This window comes from Melopsittacus undulatus, chromosome 7 (genome assembly GCF_012275295.1).
Source record: "Melopsittacus undulatus isolate bMelUnd1 chromosome 7, bMelUnd1.mat.Z, whole genome shotgun sequence".
In the NCBI taxonomy this organism is placed as follows: Eukaryota; Metazoa; Chordata; class Aves; order Psittaciformes; family Psittaculidae; genus Melopsittacus; species Melopsittacus undulatus.
The window spans coordinates 28,496,171-28,519,458 of record NC_047533.1 but is presented as its reverse complement, the minus strand read 5'-3'; the positions used below and the strand labels follow the sequence as shown (position 1 = coordinate 28,519,458).

The 23,288-nt window shown below is 35.3% G+C and overlaps 1 protein-coding gene across 2 annotated transcripts in view; it reads left to right on the top strand.

Moving 5' to 3' along the window:
- Positions 1-22,960, top strand: part of CHIC2 (cysteine rich hydrophobic domain 2) — a 31,272-nt gene extending 8,312 nt beyond the window's left edge. The window contains exons 4-7 of one of the 2 annotated variants that reach the window (XR_004080566.2): positions 12,845-12,901; positions 13,068-13,127; positions 15,833-19,433; positions 21,860-22,960. Coding sequence is in view for 1 of the 2 variants with exons in the window: in XM_005149084.4 (XP_005149141.1) it covers positions 12,845-12,901; positions 13,068-13,127; positions 15,833-15,883 (168 nt within the window). In the remaining variant the exon portion in view is untranslated. Of the gene's footprint in view, positions 1-12,844; positions 12,902-13,067; positions 13,128-15,832 lie in introns of both variants that reach the window. The other variant, XM_005149084.4, reaches the window with a different exon arrangement.
- Positions 22,961-23,288: the final 328 nt, after the last annotated feature.

Sequence of the window (23,288 nt, the reverse complement as noted above, 5' to 3'; positions counted from 1 at the left end):
GTGGTTCAAATAGCCATAACTTGTTTAAAAAGGCAATTAAAAAAAGATAAAATTGATTTTTCTTTTGAGATTTTCCTTCCAATCTATAGATGAGTAAGTTGTTTTGTTTGTTTGTGGGTTTTTTTGTTTGATTGGTTTGGTTGGGTTTTTTTTGTGGTTTTTTTTTTTGAGGGTTTTTTGTGTATCTTTTGGGTTTTTTTTTTTTTTACATTAAAATCTGGAAAATAGTGTTCTGTCTGTGTACACTTGACACTTAATATATCGTTCATAACAGAAACTCATTGTATGTACCTGTTTTTCACTTCCTTTCCCTCAGTATAGTTAATTAGGCTACCCTCCATCTCTTCAATTTTCATGTGCATCAAAATTGTCTTGGGCTAGTACTATTTCACTTCTTTGTGAGACGTCTCTGTGCTTCCCCTTCCTGTCCTCGCTATTAGTGTTGTTCATCTCTCCATTTCATGGCAAGGTTTGTGTATGATCCTTCTCTCTTCTATAATACCTCTTAATGTTACAAGTTATGTACAATTAAGTACACTGAATGTCATCATGACTTTATCAAAGACCTCATTTTACAGGGTCAGTAAATCAAGGCATTCTAAAGAAAATAATATTTATAGGATGAACACTGATCAGATCAAAACCCGTATGCATTTTTGTGCATCTGACTTTCTGTGTTAAGACTTCTAGTGCTTGGTCCCTTTGAGAGATTACTTAAGGCTAGTTTTGTGTACAAAGCAATGTAGAAAAACTTCCTGGTGATACTGAGGTCTGTGCAAGAATAAAAAATAATGCTTGTGTCGGTGTCAATTATATGAAACTCTAGGTTTTCTGACTTTAAGCTGTCACAGACTTATGTCTCCTGTAGCATGGTTGTATATCCATATCTGGAAAGTCTGTTATAAGAGATGTGCTGATTGCTTCAACAGATAGATTGGTGATTTAGCTGGCTTGCAGAGGAGCCTACCCTTACTGTTCCTAGGCCTAGCTCTGTTCACTGCAGACACAAGGGAAGCTTGCATTTCTACTGTCTATGTTTAACTTCTAAAGGAGAAAGCATCTGGTGCTCTGTAGTTGGACCCATTTTTCTTATATGACATGCTGTTGTAGCAGGAAGTGATAGCAGATGTAACATGGTAGGGTCTGATGCCACAAACCCTCATCAACTAAACTGGGGTCTCTTAATCTATTACCGGAGGTCACAGATAATCAACTTCTTGTATGTTGTTAAAGTCAGAAAAAAAGCAGGTGCTAGAAAAATAGAATTTGAAGCTATGAGATATTATTAAGAACCTATTGCAAATTCTAATACAGCAAACAAGCAAAGAATTTATAATGATTCTAGTCAGGGCTACTGCTCACAGAAAAGCAGTGAAAAGTTACTGTCACTTGAGTTGCTTGAATAGGTATGAGTGGGTTCAACTTTATTTCTTGGTAGACCCAGATCAGGAAAGTAGAAAGTGATTTAAAGCCTTTAAATCCTTCTTACCTAGAATTACAGGTTTTCTAACCTTTAATGCAATACTGAATTGAATTCACAAGCATATAAGATTTTTTTCTTTTATGCAGGGTTTTCCATCAGTTTACATCAAAGTGCTATGACAATTGCAGGAAATTAATTGTATGTATTTTCCTACAAGTGGCAAAAATGAGAGACAGTGCATGATATGAATTACCTGGGGCTGCTCTGCAAATTGACAGCAGTTGTAAATACAACTTGTTTCATCTAGATTCCAATCTGTAATTTCTCAGTAGATTCCAGTGGAATTGTGACAAGAAACAACTTCATGTTCTTCCACTGAAAAAAAAAACCACAACCAACCAACAATCTGTCAACTATTTTGATTTGCTGCTAGTGCTACTGCGTTGCTGATGCATGGCAGACTGACATGTTCAATGCAAAGTAATCATTTATATTTGAACCCTTGTACTGCTTATCTCTGACTTCACAGTGTTTTGAAAGAGAGTGGTTTTGATCAAGTGATCTTCCATGCTCTGACTTCTTCACATCTCATTTCATCAGCCAGACTCCAGCCATAGGTATAGTCACAATAGCCAGGATTCACCTTTTGAGGAAGCAGGGATCCAGGACGACCTGTGGCTGTTTCTTCTCTTCAGCTTTTAGATACAATGGATTCTTTCCCACTGACACTCACAATGTAAAACTATTACATTAAATGAACAATAAACAAAAGGTTACTGCATTTTGTCTGAGAAGTGTTACCCAGAGAGCTTGTCTAATTCAGCCCTGTCCTAAAGTGAAAGGACAGTTACTTGGAACTGGCATGTGTTACATCCTTTGCTGCAGTGATCACACAAGGCTTCCAAGATCATACAATTAGAGAGTTTGATTTCTGAAAGCAGGATGGAAGTGTTTTATGTAGAACTGAAATTTGTGTAGGACATGTTTTAATCACACAATGAAAACATTCCAGCCTTCATCTTTGCCCTTTTCTACTGAAATAGAACACTAACAAATTTGTTTTGAATTGCATAGACAGTGATCTAACAAGTGGGAGTGTTTCTGAAGTTAAGGCTTTTATTAAATGAAATAAGTTTCAGCTATACAATTACTTTTAATGTAGAAGAGTAACTTTTCTTAGAATGACTGATTAAGAAATGCCTGTTTTAAAAAGACCATGTTCTTAAATTGCTGCTATACTTTGCAACTCATTTTCAGAGAAACTTTTTTTTAAAGTTTATGTAGACAAAATGAAAGCCACAGCTTTGGAGCTTGTGAAGTTACAATAATTCTCATAATCTTCCATTGTATTCGATGTTTTTACAGCCATTCATTGACTTTTAAAATTCTAACATGGCAGTGTTATCACAAATGTAAATACAGTTTTTGAAATTGCAGACAATTATTGAAAGTTTATGTGTAATGGGAATATACCCTTATTTTTGTGCAGTGAATAAGAAGTTTTGGGTTTCTCTCATTAAATCAGCAGGTGCTTCAAACTAAGAATTTAAGACTCAGATGTTCGTAAGCTTAATTGTTAATTATATCACTTTAATGCATTTCCATGCAATGAAAACTTTCACTTCACTGCATTTTTCCTTTCAGTGTTTTATTCAGTGCTAGTTTTGGAAGTCTTTGTACAGTATTGTTTTCTTTCTTCTTTTGCATTGGGGTATTTGAAAAAAAGCCTGCTAGTCTTTACCAGTAGAATAAATGTTTAATTTGATTCAATATCTTATTGCCTTTCTCCTTTTATGTGGTCTTGATTCAATTTTAATGAATAAAAGCTTTCAAGAGAGTTACAGGAAATACAGGCCTTCATTTGCAGGTCTAGATCGTCAATGATCTTCAGCAATTTTACTCACAGATTTTACTCTCCTTCCTGGGACAAGTTCCAGATTGTAGAAATGAACATTAAGTCTTTAAGTTATTGTTCTTTAAATAAAAGGAATGACATGGTGAATTATAATTTCAAAAAGCACTACAGGCTGAGGTGCCCATTTAGAGCCACTTTTTCAGATGAATTGGCACTAATTTTCAGTATTAACTAAATACTGTAGTTCCTGATGCATAAATAGGATAAATAATTTCAACAGAAACAGTAACAATGAAAGCTAGGATAGAATTGCATTACTGCTAGATTTCTTAAAAGCTGGTATTGTACATGTAAATTGCATGTTTCAGAAGGTTCGTGGCAATCTCTTAAAATGAATAGAATGAGATGTTTAATAATGATCTATATTAATACTTTCAAGAGCTACTTGTTTGTTTGTGAATTCACACAAAGCTGATAAATGCTTCTTAAGCCTCATCATTAGTTGTCACTTATGTAGCAGTTTACATCTTCAGAGTGCTGTATAAACATAAGCCAATTACAAATTCCCAAGTATTGATTAAATATGTGGGGGAGGAGCTGGAGTGAATTTTCTTCAACACAGTGGTTTTGCTTGTCAGTGGATGGTACTGATGTTAAAATAGCTCAGTTTATTGAAGCTATGAATATATTATACTAATTTTCAAAATTGAAAAAAATTTATTTTTTTCTCCTCTCCCTGTTGCCAAGGACTTGGCACTGGAGATGCTCTAATACCATAATGCATTTCCAAGTAGTTCCTCAAGGCAATTACATAAGATGGAAGGTGCCTTGTTTTGGAAGTCTCTATAATTCAGTTTGGAAGAATCCCTAAAATTGTAATGTATTTATTATGTTTGTCCTAACCAGAAGATATGTGATCTCTATATTGGCTTTAGTCAGCTTAGTAAAACTTTTCAAGTAGAGCTTGTATGTATCAAATGCATTCTTGACCCTTGTCTTCAGAGGTCTTTAAAATTAGCTCTGCTTTTAGTGTTAGCTATGACATGAAAACTAAAAGAATTTGAGGATTCAGATATGGTATGTTTTTCTTTAAAGACTGTTCACTATAATTTTGGACAGGAGAGTCACTAAGTCTTCCACATACTGACCTTAAAGTGGCAATGCTTGCAGAAAACTATAAATGTCAAATCAGTGTATAGCTCTGTGTTTTTTTTTTCCCTTTGAACTCAGATTTTATTTCATTGTAAGGGTTTATCAGATTTTCATGTGCTTTCCTGAAGGGTAATGAGTCTGTGCATAATACAGTGTGGGAGCAAATAGTTCTGCTGTGTCTTTTAGTTTGCCAGCCTGCTGGGGTGAGTGGGGAGGGGCAGGGCAATTATATTAGCATGAAAAATACTTATATTGTAACTAAATAAAAAATAGTAGTTTATTTCTCTATAGAATCATTGAATAGTTAGGGTTGGAAAGGACCTTAAGATCATCTAGTACCAACCCCCCTGCCATGAGCATGGACACCTCACACTAAACCATGCCACCCAAGGCTCTGTCCAGCCTGGCCTTGAACACTGCCAGGGATGGAGCATTCACGGCTTCCCTGGGCAACCCATTCCAGTGCCTCATGACCCTCACAGTTAAGAATTTCTTCCTTATATCCAATCTATAATTCCCCTGTTTTAAGTTTTAACCTGTTACCCCTTGTCCTGTCACTACAGTCCCTCCCCAGCATCCTTGTAGGCTCCCTTCAGATACTGGAAGGCTGCTATGAGGTCTCCACGCATCCTTCTTCAGGCTGAACAGCCACAACTTTCTTAGCCTGTTGTCATACGGGAGGTGCTCCAGTCCCCTGATCATCCTCATGGCCCTCCTCTGGACCTGTTCCAACAGTGTCATGTCCTTTTTATGTTGAGGACACCAGAACTGTACACAATACTCCAAGTGAGGTCTCACGAGAGCAGAGTAGAGGGGCAGGATCACCTCCTTCAGAATGCAGATCCTTTAGTATTAAAAATGTGTATCCTAAAGTTAAAATTGTAATTTCATGTATTAATAGGTTTTATATTAATCTTAAATGCAGCATATATCTTTGGTTTCTGTAAATGCTAGTGCATTTGTTATTAGAATGATATCTCTGAAGATACCGATGTGAACTATAATAATACATGCAGGATTAACATTTTCCTGTTGTAGTGCCATTTACATTGTGCCTCCCTCTTCATAGCTTATACATCATAGATTGCGCAGTAGTTTGGGTTTAATATTGTTTTTTGTATTGCTTTTGATGCCCAATTTGACATGTTTCTGAAACAAATGTAAGCTGGTTGAAATTGCATAGAGCTATTTTGAAAGAGCACACTAAAAATGGTCTAGCTAATTGTCAGTTTTGGAAATTTTTAGGATTCTGTCTTTAGCAACTTGTAGATAATGCCAAATAGCATATGCAGACACTCTTGAGGGAAGAACTAGAATGCAATATTATCTGAAATTCATATGGTTACATTAAAATAAGTAGAAAGCACTTCACTGAACAATAACTTGTTAGACTCTGTTACAGTAGCATAAGACTAGAGTGGTCTGCTGGGAAGTGTGAGGTGACCTGTGCCTCTTGCCTTTTTTCAAAGTTGTCTTGCTCTGGGATGTATTCACTTTGTGGCTTTGTTAAACAAACCAGGGTAAGGCATTATTTTCTGCACAAGTGAAACACTCAAAGTAACTTGAGTACTATGTATAAATAAAGTAGGCTGTTATTTAACAACTGGAACAACAAAAAGAAAAGGCAGTTCAAGAAACATGGCTGCTGGCAAAACAGCTGGGAGGATGAGAGGTGCATCTTTTTTACAAAAGTGAAGACTGACTGAAGGAGTTGCTAGGTCTTCTACCACACCAACCATACACTGAAGTGAAAAGTGACTAGGTACTTCTTTTGTTCTACATGAAAGTTATTTTTGCTCAATTTTGGAGTTAATTGCTGAATTTGGAACACTAATGATGATGGTGATCAAAAATATTTTTAAGTAGCCAGCTTTTTTTTCCCTAAATTGGTTAATGAGCTCAACCAAATAGGATCAACCTATTTGGGATTCTGGGATTCTGTAATTTTCTGTTCAATCCTGGATGGGGCAAGGCACTAAATTTGTAACTAAAGCCTATTTGTAGGCTGTCTCATTCAGAGGGACCATTCTTTTCAGCATGCACACTAGTAAAGTGCTCGATTTTACAGAGCACTGTAGAGTTATTTTGTTAGGTTGTGCTGCCTTTCAGTCTTTCTGGCCATGTAGTTTCTCTTCCGTTCTTGGTGCTTACCCTTAGACATTCCTAACAGCTGAAGCCAAAGGCTTCCTATATACTAACAAGTTAAACCTAGGAGTGTTCCTAGGAATTGGTGCTTTATAATTTCTAGTCTTCAAGAGGTCCCTGGCAGGCTCTAGATCTGTATTGTGTAACAATTGCTAGGCATTATTGGAATGCTTCGGGCTCTGTGAGTTGTTCAGAGGTTATGAAAACTTACTGATACAGATGTAAGCTGTTCCCTGCCAGCTGGCTTCAAGTGAATGGGAATGTTTCTGGGCACAGTTTAGTTTTCTAATAGAAATGTAACCTGAGATTCTTTAGTTTCTCCAGCTGCACTGTCTTTGAACTATGTTCCATAGCATACTACTGGGTATTTTGGAAATAAGTGATGGGGACCCAAATTAACATCTCTGTAACTTTAATAGAAAAGATGGAGGTGGAATTTTCACTCATGTTCAGTTTAGAATTTCCCACAGTGGATGACAACGTATGAGTTATTTGGTGGAGATTCAGTCCCGTTTTGATCCCTGTTATGGTCCGTTCCATTTTATGTGTTAATTTTCTGTTGCCCTTTCTGTGAGAATGCCCTTCAGCAGGAGGGTAGATGCTTTAGGTTGTTATGGCCAGATGCGAATAATTTCTTAGGTGGGAACAGAGATTAATTTTTCTTTTTCTTTGTAATGACAAAGAGTTAGAGATAGAATTTAATTTTAGAAGAAAAGAGTTACAAATTTAAATAACAACATTAGTTGTAATCTCAATGCTTCATGGATCAGTTCAACGTCTGTCTGCCTGGGAAGTGTGTTTTACCACATCTCAATTAGGCCTTCTCAAGGGAAGTGTGTTAATTTTGTCAGGGTCAAGACTATTTCTTCTACAAGTCTTCTCCATAGTATGAAGGCTCCACAATAGTTGACCCTAGTCGCTGTCATGTCATTACAGAAAGTAATTAGCTATGCTTACCTTGGTAACTTAGCTCTTACAGGGGAGCTAAAATATCCAGTGGCTAAAATATAAAGTTAGCACCTGGAGTCTTTTGTATTGTCTATATTTGAGAGTAAATTTATATGAGAATTTTGTAATCAACTGTTAGGAATTTTCCTTGAGACTTTCTCTTGGTCACATGTTTCTACTCCAGACCAAAGTGACTGTGGAGTCATCCAGTATTTATCAGTTAATATGATGGTGATAATGCTACAAGATGTTCTCCATTTTACTCCTGAATAATGTACATGGGGTGTATGTTTCTGATACCTTCTCCATTCTCCACATATTTAATTGCTTTAGTGATTTCTTAAACTGTCTAGGAGTCAAGCAATCAAGGTAACCAGAGTCTCAGGAATGGTCTCTGGCTTGGACATTAAAACCTGTTACATGCAGTAATGTCAAATGTTGCTCTTTATATCAGCAGTGGAAGAGACCTTTCCAGACAATAGTTGATCTGATTTGATTCATTAAGCTTTAGATTAATTTCTCTGTGATGTACTAATCCAGGGTTGAGATCCGTACAAATTAGGTCAGTTTAAAGATTGTGTGAGAAAATGGGATAATATCCTCAGGGCTATCTTTTAGAACAGGAAGACTCCTGAAGGCAACTTGATGTTGTCAGGTCTTCCACTCCAGAATTCTGATTATATTTCTCTTTGCCTGATCAGGAGCTTTGATCTCCTTTTGTCTGGGCTTGCTTTCTGCCCAGAATCATCTGTAAGGTAAGACAAGATACAGCAATAGTAATCCTGTTGGAGAAAGCAAGATTGTACAAAAAGCACCAGAATGCTACACTTATTTCCAGATATTCTTCAATCCTTGATGTATGGGCTTCATTCACTTTCTTGCATGGATGCTGCAGTGGCTTCTGGGATGAGCACCTTTACAATAATCTCTAGTAAGAGATATCCAAGCTATTCATAGGTGTATCTTGCATTACCTTATGTGGTTGATCATATACCTTTTCAAGTTACTGTACATGCTGAAGCAGGTATTCCAGGATGTCAGGATCTGGACTCAACTCAGGCTTCATTTGTTATTTTTGCCCTTCACAAATAGAGAATACCTCAGTAAGATTGAAATCTCACAAACTTACAGTTTCTAAAGGTTCTATTTCTATTTGTGATACAATGTTAAAGGTGGGAACTTGCTCAGCACAGGTAAAGAGTACGTAATTCAGGTACGTGTGTTCTGAGTACAGCTTTGGCATTTTTGTGGTACCACTATGGGCCTCAATATTGACTTGGGGGATGTTCTGGCATGTTGAAAATGAGTGTGCATTTGTGTTATTCAGTTAAAAGATTACTTTTCATTTTGTTTGTGTTGATAAATTACATTTTATAGTTGGGTTTATCTTTGGAGAAAGAATCGAAATTCTGACATCCATAATTTCTCTCTTTGAGATCGTAAAGTTTAGACCTCTGACATACTCCTTCTCCGTTTTTCTCTGGTATATAATACAAAATCTGACCCTATGAGAATCAACAAAAATCTGCTTAAATTGGTCTCTTTGTATTTTGAAATTTGAGCATAAAGGGTATTTTTTTCAGAACAATATTCAGAATTACTAATACTTTACTATGGTAAAGTTTTATAGAAAGAAATTTTAAAATCTCTATGTACTATTTATTGGACTGATGTTGCACTACATTTACATATGTTTTGCAGTTTTCAGGTGAGAAGTCGGAGATTGAATACATTTAGCTGGAGATTCTTCTGTTCCCAGACAACTACAAATAAAATCAGTAGTGGAGTTGTTACTATCCAGGTTATTTCTCCTCTTAAAGACAAAGGGAGGTACTCAAATTGCCACCGTTTTAAGAGTCATGTAAGATCCTTTTGTTTAATATTGTACCAGTCATTCACTGATTTACAGCCAGAGCTGAGGGAGCTTTAGGTTCAGTAGTACGGTTTAGTGTAACGTGCATGTTCCAGGTCATGCACTGCAAGAGGGACCCTGTGGCTGTGCAGCATCCCAGTCCAGATCATAGCTGTGTCTGGAATTGTAAGCTAACTTCAGTAGACGCTGGTAGGTCTTGTAGTTGGTAATACAGGTAATGTAGTATTTGTGTTCAGTGCTGCCTTGTTTCTGCATGAAAAGTTCATAGCCTTCCTGGTTTTGTATTTTTTTTTGTTCCATGTTTAAGGGCAAAATTTTATTTTACTTAATTGGTAGCAGTGAGCATTGGTGACAGTGTATTCTGAGTTGTTTTTTTTTTTTCCAGTAGCCTGATTTTTTCAAAGACACTGTCAAACACAAACATCGTTGAAGAATCGGTTATTTTACAGGAGCATTTCATTAAACATTGCTTCTAGATTGTTGATTGAAGAGCTCTGTTTCACAAAATTTGGTAAACATTAAAGTCTAGCTGCTTTCTTTTTTTTTCTCCACAAAATATGTTACAAAGCATACTGTCTCATCATTGGCATGCTAAAATGTGTACTTGAATTGTAGTTTTAGCTTGCTCAAATATTGCATTGTGTTTTTAAATTAAAAGCTGGATAGTATTAAATCTTCCTAATAAGCAAGTCTCTCTTCCACTTAATTTGTGCTTTTGTTATGGCTAACAAATAATTTGCTGTATGGGTTTTTCTGTATACCATTGATAGAATATATAAGCTTGTCATCCTAGTGTGCTAGAAATGCTACACTCAAATCAAGTGTTCCTTTCTGGTTTTGTATATCCTCACCTGCTCCTCACTGTAAATCATTGAGATGTCAAGAGCAGTGATTAATTAAGCTGCACGTGCAAGTGCTTTTTTTTCACCTGTCAAGTAGGAAGAAAACTTACTATAGTGAATTGTGTGATGCTGTTTAATTCATTTCTTTTTATCCCAAGCTCCGAGGTTTGCAGTAATATTTTACAGTCTAATTTTTGTTAACATTTCTGTATTGGTAATGTGACATGATTTGGGAGCTATGACTGTCACAAATTATACCTCAGGAAGGATTCTATTTAAAGCTCTGGGAACCTAAATAATCGTATTCTTGAGGCTGCATGTGCTTTTATCTCACACTAGTCAAATTACTTTAAACTGTCTTCTTATTTAAACAAACCAATTAATAGTACATAACTACCTATCAGTTTCTTATTTGTGTGTATGTATTGTAATATATATGTAATTTTATTGGACTCTGAAAAGCTTGGATGTTTTTCAAACTCTTAGGGGCAAACAATGAAATTAAATTGTATAGTGATCTTAATCTATTATTAAAAGGTCCTGGAAAGGAAGATTACAAGGTAGATTCAGGTTTTGAATCAGTTTTGCCATTGGTTTAGCAGCGGGTGGGCAGGCAGATGCCTACTCAGAGTAGAACCTATTGCCATTTTTCACCATTGATAGAGTAGCCTTTCAGAGTCAATGAGCTCTGTCAATGTGAGCTTGTCAAGGCTACAACTTCATAGACCTGAGAGGCGGTTTGAGAGGTCAGCCCTTTTCAGGTTTGCTGTGATGCAAATGAACTTTAATGCTTAAACAACTATTGGAATTTTTATGTCTGCTCCTTGTTCTTTTTTCTTCACAAAGTCATTGACGAGACATTCAGTGCTTTTTAAATTGGAAGTTGCATTGTGCTAAAGACCTAGTACAGATTTACGGAGGGCTGAAAGCAGTTAGATCATGTTCTTTTCATGGTGCGATTAGAATCAAATCGATTTCCCTACAGCCTTCAGCATTCAGATGGCAATTTTAACAAAGCTTGGGGGCTAGACAAGGGACAAAACGACTGAACTGAATGTTAATTACACTCTGCAGCCTTATTTTCTTTTGATTTGGAGCTGACTGGCAACTAAATTAACAAAAGTGTGACCATAACTGCTGCCCTATTTTCATTTAAAAGGAGAGCAGACTCTAAAAGGCTATCTTTACAAAGAAACAAGTGAGGTCTACTGATTATTGTTAAAGGGCACTGTCTTTAAAAACATAGTAATAACAATAACCCCAAAAATACTCAATCCCCAATTGATGTGATGAATTAGTCACTGGCACATCCACCTTGTGATAATTCCTTGACTTGTGCTTTTTAAAATAAAACATAATAAAAATTCAGTGTAATGATTACTCATAGGTAGCAATGATCTAATTTTTAATCATGTGACCACACTGCATGTTTAGATATGCTTCCCCACAATGCTTCTGTATTAAACTAGAGAGAAACTGATGTTTGAGAACCAAGATGCTAATATTTAATGGGAAGTGAGTAATTTGTTATCTGAGTTTTATTTTACCCATACATCCTCATTTCTCATGACAGCATTTAGTTTGATTTGTTAAGGTTCATTTACAGTACTTGTATTTTGTACTAATAACAGCAAGATGCTTTCTCATCCCTTCCCCTCACCCCTCACTGCCTTGTAAGGAAGCTGCAGCTGCACTAAGTTGTATTTGATCCTTGTCATTGCTCTGTCCTTTTGCACCTGCAGCTCTGTTGGTCTCATCTTAACACCTGGCACCATGAATTATCCTCTTTTTATTCATAGCCAGTAGCAAATCCCATTTAGAGCTAAGCAGTATATATTCTGGCAGTCAAATGACCATAAATGTCAGTATGTATTACTTGAATGTAAATATAACTGAATAATTATATTCAAAATGCTGTGAAACTTTACAGCACAGAATGTCCTTTTAATACTGCATAATCTTAAAAAGCTCTGCAAATAGCTTTAAGGATTCTTTATATGAACTGTCAAGTGTGGGCAACATAGTCAGTAAAACTTTGCTTTAGAATCCTAAATACTGGGTTCACTCTTTGTATAAGTACAAGTATAATAATAGTTGTTTGGGTAATTTACTGGCACTTTCTGCATTTTGTTTTCAGTCTCTAAAATCTGGATATAAAAATCACAAAAAATTCTCTTTTGTTTAGGGTATTGCATGTTTGTAATTGACCTCCAGCATTGCAAAATAGTTGGTAACATTTGTCAGTTTAGATACCAACCTTCTCAAAAGAGGTGCATTTAGACCACTGATACTAGAGGACCAGTGTTCCTGCTTTTATACTTACATCACTTCATCATTTCTGTGGTTTTAAATTTGTAACTGCTGTAAGAACCAGAAAGCATATACATATGAACAGTTGTTCCAGAATGCTTGAAGATAGTTATTTGGGTGCTGTAAAAGGCTGTTCTTTTCTAGTTACTATTTAATACCAGAGAAGTTTTGATAGTACTACAGACCACCCTGTACTCAGTCACTGTCCTGTACCTCTCTTTCACACAAAAGCAGCTGCAAAACAAAGTTTTTCTAAAACCAGTCAAGAGTAAAATTCTTTCTCATTTGTCTTCCAGACACGAAGATCGATTGAGAAGTTATTAGAATGGGAAAACAATAGGTTATACCACAAGGTGAGTGCCGCAGGGAGCAGCTTCGTACTGTTGGAGTTTGAATTGCACAGTATGGAAACAGATGCTTTTGTTGAACGAAAAATATGAAAGGTGGACAAATGGGCTAGTCTGTGTGCTGCAGTAAAATACAGCTCATTTTTCTTCTTTTTCTTTCCTCCTTGTCTAGCTGTGCTTGCATTGGAGACTAAGCAAAAGGAAATGTGAAACGAATAACATGATGGAATATGTAAGTTAAAGGGCTGTTTTGTGAGTTTCTCTATTAAATGATCATTTATTTTGCTTCTGATCTTATTCTTTTCGTGATTATTAATCAGTAAAGGTGTCAGGAGCTTAATCGCCTGAGTGCAAGGATTTTCTACGGTTCACAGATGCATGGTTTCATGTGCAGGACTGATTTATAAAGTTATGAATGACTTGAAAACAAGGCTTCACTGTGTTCTGAAAAATAATAAATTAATTGCCAAGATAAAATAGCTTGAACATGTGCTGATGGAGTGTGAAATTTTAGATGCTATATAAAGAATAACCACAACTTTGGTTACGCAGCAAGTCAGATATGGCTGGTTTATATAATGCTAATCAAGTCTAAAAGTATGGAAGAAGACCTTTCAACTAAGCTGTTGGAGCTTAAAAAACTTCTAGCCTTTTTAAATTTTAACTGCACCTAACCTCAACTGTCTTGAAAGTATCTTTATCTCTAAGCTGTGTCACTAAAATATTTTTAAATCAGTCTCTGGAGTTTTAATTTACTTCAGTCTTTGGCTGAAACTCCATAAGCACATCTTGGAAATACACAGTGAAAATATACTGTTTAAAATTAATGATGTCCAATGTGGGATTTCAGTTTGTTTAGCTTGCAGTCTTCTTTCTCTTTTTTGGTGTTGCTTTTATTTCAGTTTTCAAAATATCTTGGGGGTACATAGAATAAGATGAAATTAAGCTGATAAAATGCGAGAAGCATCAGAATTTGCATACTTTTTTAATGCTCTTGGAAGTAGGTGATAGGAAGGGTTAACCTGTTAAAAAGGCTAGTATTAGTTGTAATGTATTTGTGGTCTTTATCATGCATATAAAAACTTTAAAAGTGATTAAGCAGTTGGAAAAGTTATTAGAAGAATAATTTTCTTTTAGGTTCCTTTTCCTGTTTGTGAGTTAGATCTTATTTCTAGCCTGAAACTTAAGATCTTTAAAGTGCTTTTTCACAGAATGACTCTATATAAGTAGATTTTTTTGTACCATCTATTCTAAAATGTTGTTGTTGTTTAGATATGAGATGTGGCTGAAAATGGAATAAAGCAAATTTCAGAAAGTATATTTGAACTTTACCTAAATGAAGTGTTTCAAGGTTTTTATTTCACTGAAAATTTTCCTGCAGGAAAACATTGTCACATCCAATGTTTTGCAGGTTCAATTGAAAAAGACATATACAATGCTAATTTGTAAACACTATAGCCCAGCAGCCTTTACAGATGAATATTAATTCTGTTACATACAATTTAAAATAAGTTTTACATGACCTGTTTACATTAATATGTAGTCATAAGTATGTAGTTTCACAGGCTAAAGACTGAAGATTTTATTTTCAATTTGTGTAATGTTTAATGTGCTATCCCCAGATATATCTAAAGAGAGAATTTTTACAAAACCTCCCTACCATTTTTTCATTTTCAGGGAACTGATTTGCTGGTCTCTTGTCACTAATGTTGTGTTTATGATTTAATTTTAAATACTATGTATCCTTTTTTCCAAAACAGATGATAAATTTGATTCTTGTACCCAAAACTTGGGTGCTTTACCAGCTTGAAGTTCAAAATCCACTGTTGTAGATGTTAAATTAAATAAATAATTAAGTAGACAAAACCACAATAGCCTTACATCTTTGGCATAAACACAGAGTTCCAGTTTTGGGTCTGTGCTCCCTTTCTGAAACCCTGCCTGAATATCAGTAGCCCTGGAATTTGAAGCATTCACTGGTTGACTCATGTCAGGGCTCAGTGGATTTTCAGCAGTTTACATCATTCTGAATATAAGTCACTTCTGAATATCTCTTAAAAGTAAATTTATGCATCCGATTTTGATATTATTTTGGATCTGTTTGCCTTAGAAGTGAAATCAGAGACTTCTGCTGTTCAGTGTGCTGAGATAGAAGTGATTATTCTCTAAGCAGCCAATTTGTGTTCTCATTTACCATAAAAATGTTTAGAAATTTGTTTTTATTTTAACTTCTTAGAAAGGTAAGCACCCCTTAAAAGTAAGTAAAATCCTTAGTTATGTTACTGGGTGCATTTATTTGTTTATTAATACAATCATGCTGCTGTGTAATGACTATTATTTCTGAAGAAAGTGCACAAGTGAATATTTCCCTTAAGCTTTCTGTTTAAAGTAGGATGAATGCTTGGATTGTATTCTGGAGTGTACAATACCATGTGTTCATAGCTCAGAAGCACCTAGTTTAAATAGGGGCCGTAAGAATAATCATGCAAAAGCATTAGTTACGTTTCTTGTTAACTACTTGCAGATTCGTTAGATATGGGAACTTTGCAAAGGTTGATACACCTTTCTATCTGTACAAGTTCTGAATGATAAATATAAATTAGAATACTATATTAAATTGAAAAATTTTAAGTAAAGGGAATTGAATGTGTAATTTAAAATTAACTTTGCATACATTGTGCTTTCTGATTTTTTTAATGAATGTTTATCTCTTTCATAGTCTTTTCCTAATAAAATGAATGAATTATAATAAAGAATAATTATATCATTGCGTATTTCAGTTTGTTTAGATGTTAGGTGTTGGTAGGCAAACCTTTCCAGTTGAATTTAAGTGATCTCTGATCATCATCATAACTTGATGTACTTGGAGGCATACACTGTGATAACCAGATTGCTGCCATCTTCCATCTAATATATGTTTGTTTTCTTTTTATACAGGTCATCCTTATAGAATTTTTACCAAAGACACCGATTTTTCGACCAGATTAACATTTGATTTATTTATAGAGACTTACTCAAGTATGTTGTCTTTCCAATGGTGCCTTGCTTGGTGCTCTCCTGGTGGTAACATAGATTGGTTCTACAGAATCTTGTGGTGTTGTCATTCTTTTTTTGTTTGTTTTCTTGGGTTTCTTTTTTTCAGTAAGAGCATGTTCCAAGTGCATTTGTTCAAACTCTGCAAAGGAATTTCACACAAATGTTAACTGCTACTTAAGTTATTGTTACTTTTACTACTTCTGTTTATTAGTATATCTTGATTTTCAAAGAGTCTTTTTTATGTGTGCGTGCGCGTGTGTACATACATACATATATATATATATATATATAAAACTAAATACACAGCTGAAAATGGTATACAAGCGAGCAGGTATTTTTTTATCCCAAAATGACACAACTGATTGACTGTACGTTGCGTAAGTCCTTTTAATCTTTCATTTACATGCTGAAATACCTTCCGAGATCTTCCTAAACTTTTGTCAGTGACTAGTGAATTGTAAATATTTTTATTTCTTTTTGGGATATTGGCTAGCCTCTTCCAACAAAAGAAGGAGATAAAGTTCTTCTTGAAACTGTGTTTTTTGGAACCCAAATGCCATTGCATTAGTAGAAATCTCTGTGCTTTTCATGAAGAAGTCTAGTCAGCTGGTTCTGAAAAAAGTTCTAATTTAAAGGTTTTTTGGTTTTGTTTTGGTTTTTTTTTTGTTTGAAAAATTACCCAACAAACTAGAATTATTTCACATTCAGACTAGAAGAGTTGTTGAGAGACTTGCATACGTCTGGTTAGTAGAACTTGAGATCATAAAACCATATTGATACTACAATTTATAATGTAGCTGTTTTAATTCAAGATATTGCCATGTATCAGCTTTGTTCTGTTTACCGGATCCTGTGCACAGAGTTGTTGGAGGACTTGTTTTGCTAGAAAATACTGTCCAAGAGGACTTTTCAGGGTTTTTATTTTTGTTTGTTTGTTTTAAAGTCACATAAATGGAAAAGATTATTGAAGAAGTCTTGAATACTGTTCCAGATGCAAATGCAGATGCCGTGTATTAAAAATAATCAAAGCAGGATATACTGGGCAACAGTGGAAAGTTTAAATGTGTTAGATAATTATTTATTGCACCCTTGCTTTTGCTCATTTTGGTTTACAACTATTATTTTCTGCATAAGACTTTTTTTTTTTTAAACTGGATAGATGATGTATGCTTGGGTCAGGCCAGTTGTATTTTCGTTTCTTCTACTTGTATCTTAGTTGTATATATCTTCATATATAGGTTTGTTTTTTTAATTGCAACTCAATCATCTTTTTTGATTTCCTTTAGGTATCTAAAATTACTGTATGTGAACATTAATGTAAGTTAAGATGTTCCTTGTACAGTTGTGGTAGCAAGCAATAATGTGAATATATGAAAAAAACAAATATACCCTACTTAATATTTGTATGAATGAAAAATTGATACCACTACAAGAATAGTCTTCTCTTTTTAATCTTTTAAATACAAGTTTTATTTCAAGGTAATATATTACAAATACCTTGATGCTGTGAACTATTTTTCTATGTCTTCAAAATATTTATTCTCTGTCAAATATTCTCTAGTGAGTATTATATTCCTGAATTGTTGATAGTGGGAGTGGTCTAGAAAGTTATAAGTTTCCTTAAATCTGAATCTTCTGTATCTGTTGCCAAAACTCATCCTTTGCTCAGCTTTTGTCTGTAGATTCCTGCTGTTTACTTTGAAAATAGCTCAGCTATGCTTTTCATACAAGCCTACACAAGTGTGTTTGTTTGAATTGACAGAATATGATTTTTGATTAACAGATAGCAGTTTTGTGCTGCTCAGTCTTCTGCGTCCCACAACGGTTTCTCTCCAAAATAACTGGTTATAATGTTTTAAAACTCAATTTCAGCCTCTTTTTTTAGTACAAATCTGGGTCTGCAACACTCCTCTCACTCAGAAATAATAGGTACAATCTCAGACCAGTTTCAGCCTGCAACAGGGGCCAGAAGCCTGACACTGATGGCTATGCAGGTTGGAGGTGCAGGGGAGAGGTTGGAATTGAATTACAGAAATGGTAACTGGTGATAAGTACTGATGACTAGAAATACATGTTGATTTCTTCAAGTATCAGTTTTCAATAAAGTAAATATTGAATTGTACAAGGCCTAGATTTTATTATGAAAGTTCTCAGTTGTCTGTATAGAAAGGTTTGTGTCATGGATGCAGTTTTCCACTCATCCTGGTTCATTGGTGTGGAGAGATGTGGCTTGTGCTATGCTCATACCAGCACTGCATTCAGTGTGAGCTATTCATCTGTTTACTACCCAAGCTTGCCATAATACATTCTGTGACACCACCACTACCTTTCCAGCAGTATCCCAAAATGACCTACAGTAAAGCTAATTTGAGCATGATGTGTACTGAAATCCCAGCATTGAACAGAGTGCGGCTTTCAGGTTTACAAAGAGGGTTTCCTTCGTAAAGCTTCCACATGAGCAGTAGCACTGGTTAAGATCTTGTCTACTTTTAGGTGCATCTACAGTCATCTGCTTGGTTACCAGGCATCTCTGTATTTTAACTATGACTTTCTGTAAGAATGCTAATATAGTGGTCCAGAGTAGAGCTCTGAGCAAATAAAGTTAAATCCCTTAGTAAGGAGGCCAGAGCGATTGCCTCTTAAAGTATTTCTGATATTTTATTAAGACAATGTCTCTGACTTAAATACAAGCAGGAAACTTGAGAAACTGCGAGCATATACAGATGAGTTTTGTTCTAAAGTGTTAACTTTCCTGACGAGAAAGTACACTCGCCTAGTAAGAAGGTTAGAAAACATTTTCATACAGTCCCTTTCTATTCATTAATTATAGTGATGGAAATTAAACTGGCAGGAATTTAAATCAACTATTTAATGCCTGCAGCTGTCATCAGGATTTTACTTTGATGTTGTTTCTAAAATACTGTATCTATTTTGTGTGCAAGTGAGAAGAAATGTGTTACCTCTTTTTTGTCCAGTTGGCAAAGAATAAAGTTGCAACAATTTGAGCAGGGCAAAAGCTATAGTAGGATTTCCAGGACACAGCCTGGAACATAACATAAATATTACATTGTAAGAATTTGCTCAGCTTCTTGCAATTTGTTAATTCCTACAGATGATCTTATTTCCAGTTTCCCTGAATAGTAAGAGTTAGGTACCCACTTGGTATTGTTTAACAGATTATGTTAATTATGTCTGTTTCCCCTTTATCCTGAAAAACTAGAGGTAAAGGCATCAATGACTCCCTGTCAAAACTAATTGTTATTTTTAGGTATGGTGGCCTTTAACTGGCCAATAAAGATTTCTTTCTTACTGTAATATAATAGAACTAAATTATTTTTTATCTTTCAGTGGCAGGTAGGAACAAGTCCTGAGGGAGAAAGGCTTTCTGTCTGACCCTACATGAAGAATTTTTTAGAGCTCATGTATCGTTAAATAGCTATGAAGTTTGGGATTGGCAAACTTCACCAGAAATTAAGATGTTTACGGAGATAAGTTGCATGAAGTAAGTACATTTTCTGTAATAGCTCAGTAAGAGTCATCGTAATAAACTACATATGCAAATCCAAAACTTCCTGCAATACTGAAAACGAGGTAGATTGTAAAAACTTTTACAGTACTTAGATATGAACTGTAATATTTAACAATTCATTAAATGATACCTTTTTGTAAATCTCAAGACCATGATGTTTAAATGTAATGCTCTATCTCAGATAGATTTTTTTTTTTCTAAAAAGTCATTATTTATCCCTGAAGATTGTAGGGAAGAGCTTTAAAATGCAATCTGCAACTGCTCAGAAGCCAGAAGGCAAAAATAAAAAACCCCAACTTGTCTTTATTCCTTTCCCTCCATCCCCCACCACAAAGTCTCCGTTTTAAATCAGTTCCCTTGTTTTGGGAGCCCTAGCTTATGGTTTTTGAGCAGCTGGCAATAATGCAAATTGTTCACCAAAAAAATGCCATTTGAATTCTGAACAATTTAAAGAGATCACTTTAATTGAAAAGGCAAAATACTTGTTAGGCAAAGAAAATCCCTGATTCTTTTAAGTTCTCCCAGCACTGCTGTTGAGTAATTAAGAAGAAGGATTGTGATGACCCTACATTAGGTCAAAATCCAGATGATTTCATGTAAAGGAAATGCTCAATTAGAGAGGTCTCGGGGCCCAAAATGTCTTCAATTCATAGTAGCGACTTACTAAGGATAAGTGGCCCTAGCTAGTTCGGTATCTGTGACTAAATTAATTTATGTTACTCTTCAGCATCCTTGCTTATGAAAAGAAAGCATTTTAGAAGTAAGATCTGTATTCATCACCACTTGTTTGCTGTAGTTCTGTGCTGCTCCTCCCTAAAGCCATGTTGCATTTCCATCGCAAACAGCTAAGTGTATGATCGTTATAATGTCTTTAATAGCCATATTGTAGGTAGAAATATTAACTTCTCAGGGACTAATAGGAAATAGGAAAATGGAGTTAATGAACTGAATGCCTATCTGCATGAAGGCTTACTTTGCAAACGGCACCCTAGAAACCTGATTGTAATATGCATGACCATTATGAATGTTATCAATATAAAGCTATGAAAGCTCCCTTAACCATATATTATTAGGCTGCTGAATGTCAAAGTATGTTGGATAAGGATAAATGAAGTTTTTCTTTTTTTCACGATTTAGATAGAGTGATTATTTCTGATGGTGCTACCTTCTTAATTCCTGTGTTTATTCTTTGTAAAGTTGTCTCTGTAGGCTGGGTGAATCAGGGAATAAAGGTGTAAGGAGAAAACAGCATCATTCCTTTTCTTAAGGAATTGGAAAAACTTCAAGGGGACAAATATCTTAGAAGCAAAAAAAATTCTCTACTGAAAAAATCATGCATTTATTCTCCATTAGTTACAGAAATCCTTTTGGGTTTTGTTGCTAACAGTATTTTGAAATTCATTAATTTTTGAACTTGATCTTTTTGCACACTGACGTTTCAGTCAGCGTGTCCTGAATTAGAGACTACGTTTGAAAACTCAGAAAAATCTCAACCCTGAATCCTTACAGGAAACTTCATGTATTGACACTTGTTGTGCTGGTGTGTGTATGTCCACCACATGACACCCGGGTAATGCATCTTTTATAAACTCCATTTCATTGTTTCATGGAAGGTGTCCTTTTAAAAATTCTTCTGCTTAGTTTACCTCATTAATACTAAGATTTATTTTCTTGAAAAAAAAATTCATAAATGCTTGACTCCTCAAGAATACAACAGATCGTTAGGAAATATTTAGTGAGGTAAAAGATGAAACAAATTAGGAGAAGCAACACCCAAAAGGTTGAGTTTGGAGGTTAGGTTTGGAATTCTCTGAGTGTGATGGAAAATAGTTTTGGATAATGAAAGTTAAGTAAAAGCTAGCAATCCATGTAGACTGTCTTAATTTCTATTACTTTAACATGTGTGTTATTGATTCATTTTGGTTATGCCCTGATGGATAGACAGTTCTGCTATTATGCACATTTTGAAGTAAGCTTTCCTCTAAACTTGGCATTTCTTAGTTTAAAATGCCCAGACCAAAACAGAATCGCTGCTGAGAGCTGAGCAGCAAGTACCAGCACAGTGTCTTCCTGAGCTGGAGCCTGTAATGCATGGCTAATTGTTTCCAAAGAAAATTCTTGCCTCCTCCGAACAGCTCCTGTCATGTGACAGTGTATCTAAAACCTGGGAGTGGGGTCCAGTTAGGACAGTTTAAGGTCAGGTAAGTAAGTGAGACTTTTGTAGTTAGGTGTAGCTTTTATGGAAAAGGGAACCATTAACATGGTCACTTTTGGAGGGCAGGTAGTTGATTTTATAATGTTTATTGAAACATACTCCCTGCTCCTTTATAATTTCATCATTGAAAGTTACTTTACCTAGACTGGGTAGTTAGCTGAAGATTTATTTTTTTCTGTCACAGTGTTTTCAGTTTGTGAATCCGTTGTTAAAATCACTTTGGAAATCCAGAAGTCCGGATCCTGGTGCAATATAACTGATATTTTTAGGAGCTTCATGTTTAAATTAATTTAATTGTACCTATATAAATATCTCATTCATCCACTCTAAATGTTTATGTCTGATCCTTCTGCGCTTGCGGCAGGCTTTCTGACTTTTTAGGTTGTGTTGTGTACCTACTTGCGAATACCGTCAGCAGTTTGGTTCAGTGAGATAACAAGGAATGCAGAGTAGTCCCTGATTTGAAAATTGTAACTCAGATTCTTGTTTCTGTAATGGACCAAGTTTGGCAATCAGAATACAAAACTAATTCCAAATTAAAAAAAAAAAAACAACAGAAAACTAAAGAGAACAGTAAACTGCAAGCCAGTGCCTAAATGTTGTGTGCTAAATTAGTCCTGTGCTATTCATGTTACTTTAAAAGAATTTGCAGAGAATTGCATTGTATTGTACACGCTTGCGAAAAAATCTGTTAAGTGTACAAAACAGGAATGGCAAATAAGTGACTGAAAGGATGCTGTCTTTCAGGAAGGCAGACTTAAAGCTCAGTATTTTTGACTATATTAAAAATCCATTTTGGGCAGAAAATGCATAAGCAATAATTTAACCTAGAACTGGATATTAAGGAAGCTGCTATTTATAGAGAGACTTGATGGTAATTTTGCCTGTTGGGCATCTCCTCTCATCAAACGTTTAGAAAGATAGGGTTGCTGCGATTTCCACTGTTGTAACATTCCTCTTCAGATATTTGAAGTCCGGGTGAGAGACTGAAAGCTTAGAGGCCAGTACTGTGTTCACAGGGTGCATGGCTTTGGGAGAAGACAGGAAGAAAATTACTTTTTTTTTTAAGGCTTCACAATTGTATATATATGCGTATTTAAGAGTATTTAACCATGTCTGCTAAATTACTGAAGTTAAGCTATTGTTGAAATATAGAATATTATTTAATACATCAACATGGTTTTTCCTGACCTGACCCAGAATTGGAATGGACTCCAATATAAATTTTTTAAAAGCATTTCTCAAGTTGTATGTATTATAAACTAATAAAATAATTGTTAACCTATCTGTTAAGCCTTACTGGTTTTCATCTATCCAGTATTGGGAGGGGGGGGAGGGAAAGGGGGAGACAAAAAGAAAGGAAAAGTCCAGAAACTTCTGCCTTACTGTACAATGGTCTTTTCTAATTTGCAGTTGGTACTTTTAGTCTGAATGAGGAGAGGGAGAAGAAAAAGGGGGTTGGTTTGGTGTAATTTAGGTGGCTCTAGGAGTAGAGTTAAAATTTAGAGGCATTGCCTGCCTTAAGTTCAAACTGGCTTTCATTAAGTCTGTATTTGGAGTTCTTTAAACTTTTCAAGCCCTGATGGTAGTAGGATTTATTATATGTTTTACTG